This window comes from Triticum aestivum, chromosome 1A (genome assembly GCF_018294505.1).
Source record: "Triticum aestivum cultivar Chinese Spring chromosome 1A, IWGSC CS RefSeq v2.1, whole genome shotgun sequence".
Lineage (NCBI taxonomy): Eukaryota > Viridiplantae > Streptophyta > Magnoliopsida > Poales > Poaceae > Triticum > Triticum aestivum.
This window is the reverse complement of record NC_057794.1, coordinates 29,436,343-29,440,407: the sequence shown is the minus strand read 5'-3', so window position 1 is coordinate 29,440,407 and position 4,065 is coordinate 29,436,343. Positions and strand designations below refer to the sequence as shown.

Genomic DNA, 4,065 nt, shown 5'->3' with positions numbered 1-4,065 from the left:
GTCCTACTCCTACTAGGAGGAGGACTCCTCCTGGCGCGCCTGTAGGGGCCGGCCGGCCTCCTTCCCTTGCTCCTTTATATACGGGGGCAAGGGGGCACCCCTAGACACACAAGTTGATCCGCGTGATCATATTCTTAACCGTGTGCGGTGCCCCCCTCCACCATAGTCCTCGATAATATTGTAGCGGTGCTTAGGCGAAGCCCTGCGACGGTAGTACATCAAGATCGTCACCGCGCCGTCGTGCTGACGGAACTCTTCCCCGACACTTTGCTGGATCGGAGTCCGGGGATCGTCATCGAGCTGAACGTGTGCTAGAACTCGGAGGTGCCGTAGATTCGGTGCTTGATCGGTCGGGCCGTGGAGACGTACGACTACATCAACCAAACGCTTCCGTTGTCGATCTACAAGGATACGTAGATCACACTCTCCCCTCTCGTTGCTATGCATCACCATGATCTTGCGTGTGCGTAGGAATTTTTTTGGAATTACTACGTTCCCCAACATGCGGCATATTTTCAACGCATAAGATCACCTGACCCTTCCATTATTATTCACAACGTGTAACTGGATTGACTATTGGTATAAACTATTGAATGAAAATAATGATGCCACATTGCAACATAAATGCAAAAAATGAGGGCACTTAGGTTATCATTGAGGAGAGTCTTGTAGTGATGTACTTGAATTATTTTCCCTTTTTTCATCATTGGGTCTAGGAATAACGAGAAATTGTTCATCTACTGGTTTACATCCAAACTTTAACCAAGCAAGCATCCAAACTATACAAGTTTTGTCCATGTATGAAGCAGAATGAGTGAACATCTACGCTAGATATTGCCAGTATTCCAATAGTGTTGCATTGTACTCCTTCCACCCCGAGTAACTTGTCGGAGAAATGGATGTATTTAGACCTATTTTAGTTCTAGATACATCCATTTTAATCCATTTCCGCAACAAGTAATTATGGGCGGAGGAAGTAGAAGATTGGAATGGTACTTCATACCTACAGTTGTAGCAGAAACCAGTGCACACAAAATTAAAACCTGCAAGATAAGAAAATCACAGAATCAATTCAAAGAGAACCTAATACAGACAATGGGAGTTTTCAATGCTTTATAAGTAATATGGAAACATGTATAAGAACTAACACTACTAAAATAAGATGGTAATATTTTGGCTTCTTTCTGGTTATTTGACATGTAACACCTCACATAACAGGGTTCATACACGATTACAGATGGCAACAGTATGGAGTTAACAATTTCCTAAATCATTGATATGTCAATTGCTGCGAGATGTCCGCTAAAAAGAAGGTACTTGTATCGTAAGAAGAGTAAGATAGTCACATGCTATCTGTAATGGATCTAGATGATAGTTTTCTCAATCAAAATGGCTGGACAGAGCATTGCATTCACCTATATGGATACTGTCTACCAAGAGTACTGGAACCATTCATTCGCCATATGTCGATAAACTTCAACTGCTATATAATGCCGATATATAATAGACTTGGAAGTTGGAACTACTTGATGCATAATTGTTACTAACTAATTTGTGCATTACAGAGTAGTTCAATCCAAAATCCGAATTGATAGTACAGGTTTTCGAATAATAAAGCCAGTTACAAACATTCAGTACATTGTTGTCTCTCATTTTCTCTTCATCAAATATGCGTTGTTTGAACAATTGTCGACATACGCCCGAATTTCTAACAACTATATTCTACTAATTAGTTTGAGATTTTTCAGACATATGCCCAATAGCTCTATAATGAATAAATATGTTACAACTGGAAATATAAGTAGCATGAAGAGTGCCAACAGTTTAACTCACATCCAGATCCAGGAATTTTGTAAGTCTCTTGGACACTAATTTGCTCAAGGAGTATGCCATACGTAGTCAGAATCTTCAGAATTTTGTGAACCCTGCTATCGATATTTGCACATTTGATTTCAACAATCTCAAGACAGTTGGATGCAATTGACTGTCCCAATGGTTTGTATATTCCTTCTGCTTCAGTTACATATGAAGGTCCCTAACACACGCACACAAATCAATCAGGATCCCCAAAATGATATACAGCTCTCGAGCTTAAAAATCAATACCCGAGAAAGTTGAAGGGTAAGCTTCTCCAAAATTGGCGAGTGTTGGAGAAAACAAATTAGTGCATTGTGGTCAGCTGCCAAACACCAATCATTGAGTAGCAAAGTCTTTAACTTGGTAAATGTAGGACACCACTTCAAATCCATGTGGAAAACAGTCCAAGGAAAGTGCAAAAGAACCAGATCAAATTGGGATCCATTTGACCTTTGAAGACAAAGTGCAATCAGCTGATGTGTGAAGTAAGTCATATGTAAAGCAATTACGATCTGTGATGATGAATATGGTTTCTACATGAGAAATGATGAAACATATATAGCATGATAATAAGAGAGAAGCGGCTGCAAGCATACCATACCACATCAGAATTAGCTGACAGCTCCAAATCTCTGGCTTCTGACAAACCTTTGAGAAAGATGCAGTTGTTGCAGTCATAATGAGGCCCATGTTCAGGATCCCCATAATAATAATAATAATAACGACCACACATATCACTATCAACACAACAACTATCAAACCGACGCTGAGAGCATTGATCGGCACAACTCTCCTTAAGCACAACAGCAGGTCTTACTAACCACGACATGCTCCCAAGCAATGGAATCCTTCCTTGGCCCCATTCGATCAACTCAAGCAAAACAAGATTTGGTAGAGAAATAAGAATGCGGTAATTTTCAAGAGGATAGGAGGGGGCAATTCACAGGTGTTTCAAGGATGGAGACAACAACTGTTTGACAAAGACGTTGCAAGTATCCATACTCAGTTCCACCAATGCTGAACAGCCTGTAAAATCAACGACGGAGATGCTGGGAGAAGAGATGCATGTAAGATAGTGGTGAGGCTCCCGGATCCTCGAGAATACGAAGCCAGAGCCGGAGTGCCCGGACACGAGGCAGGGCCTTCCAGAGCCAGTTGCTCGCACACCGCTGGTTAGCGGGCAACAACATGAATCAGTCGGAATTGAAGACGAAATCTCAGGAATCCAGAGGCGCGCCATAGTCCAAGCTTCCCGCCCAGAGCGGTGTTCCGTCGAACAGGTGTTGTGCGCCGACGACCGCATCGACCTCGTCTGGGTTCTACTCGTCCTTCCGCGGCTTCCTCGGGACGAGAGCTCGCGGCGCCACTCACCTTCTAGCTCTTGCTGCCACCTTCCTTCGGTGGCGAACGCCCGAGGAGCGATGGGGCGGTGGCGGTGGCAGCAGTGGCAACCCTAGCTAGGGAGAGAAGAGGTTGCGTGTGGGACGATGGCGGCCATGGCCGGAGCAGCAGCGGAAGACGATGGCCATGGCCGGAGCAGCAAGGGACGACGGCGGCCATGGCCGGAGCAGAAGTAGATGATGATGGCCATGGCCAGGCTCCGGCGGGTGGCGCGCGGACACGGGCGGGCTCCGGAGGGCGGCTGCTGCTTCGATGGTCGCCGGGGTTGCCAAATCCCGTGGAGGTCCGAGGAGGATCTCTGGCTCTTGGGGCAGAGAGGAGGAGTCCAGCGAGGGGCGCCCGCAGTGGAGTTCGGCGAGGGGCGGAGAGGAGGAGGCTGGGGAGGCCCGCCCGCGGCAAGGTTTGGCACGGGGCGCCCGCGGTGGAGTCCGGCGGGGGGCAGAGGTTGGGGCAGAGGAGGAGACGCGCGCGTCAGGAGAGGAGGAGAGGAGAGGGCTTTCTTCGTGACGAAGCGAATGACACAGCCTTGCCAACGTGTAACAGTAGCGTCTCTGCCCAGTTAATCTATTCAAATAGCCGTGATCTTCGGTAACAGGAGGACCTGGAGTTGTACCTTGACCTTATGACAACTAGAACCGGATACTTAATAAAACACAACCTTCCAAGTGCCAGATACAACCGGTGATCGCTCTCTCACAGGGCGACGAGAGGAGGATCATCGGGTAGGATTATCCTATGCGATGTTACTTGGTGAACTTACCATCTACTCTCTTCCTCTGCTGCAAGATGGAGGTTACGAGAAGCGTA

At 46.5% G+C, this 4,065-nt stretch overlaps 1 protein-coding gene across 1 annotated transcript; it reads right to left on the bottom strand.

Annotated features, from left to right (window-relative positions):
• Window positions 1-697: 697 nt before the first annotated feature.
• LOC123081263 (uncharacterized) lies at window positions 698-3,097 on the bottom strand. Its single transcript, XM_044504239.1, has 5 exons — window positions 2,860-3,097; window positions 2,454-2,505; window positions 2,106-2,307; window positions 1,834-2,035; window positions 698-1,043 (listed from the first exon to the last, which is right to left on the bottom strand). The coding sequence occupies exons 1-5, from the start codon at window positions 3,095-3,097 to the stop codon at window positions 823-825; spliced, it is 915 nt and encodes a 304-aa protein (XP_044360174.1). The 3' UTR covers window positions 698-822.
• Between the last annotated feature and the right edge of the window lie 968 nt (window positions 3,098-4,065).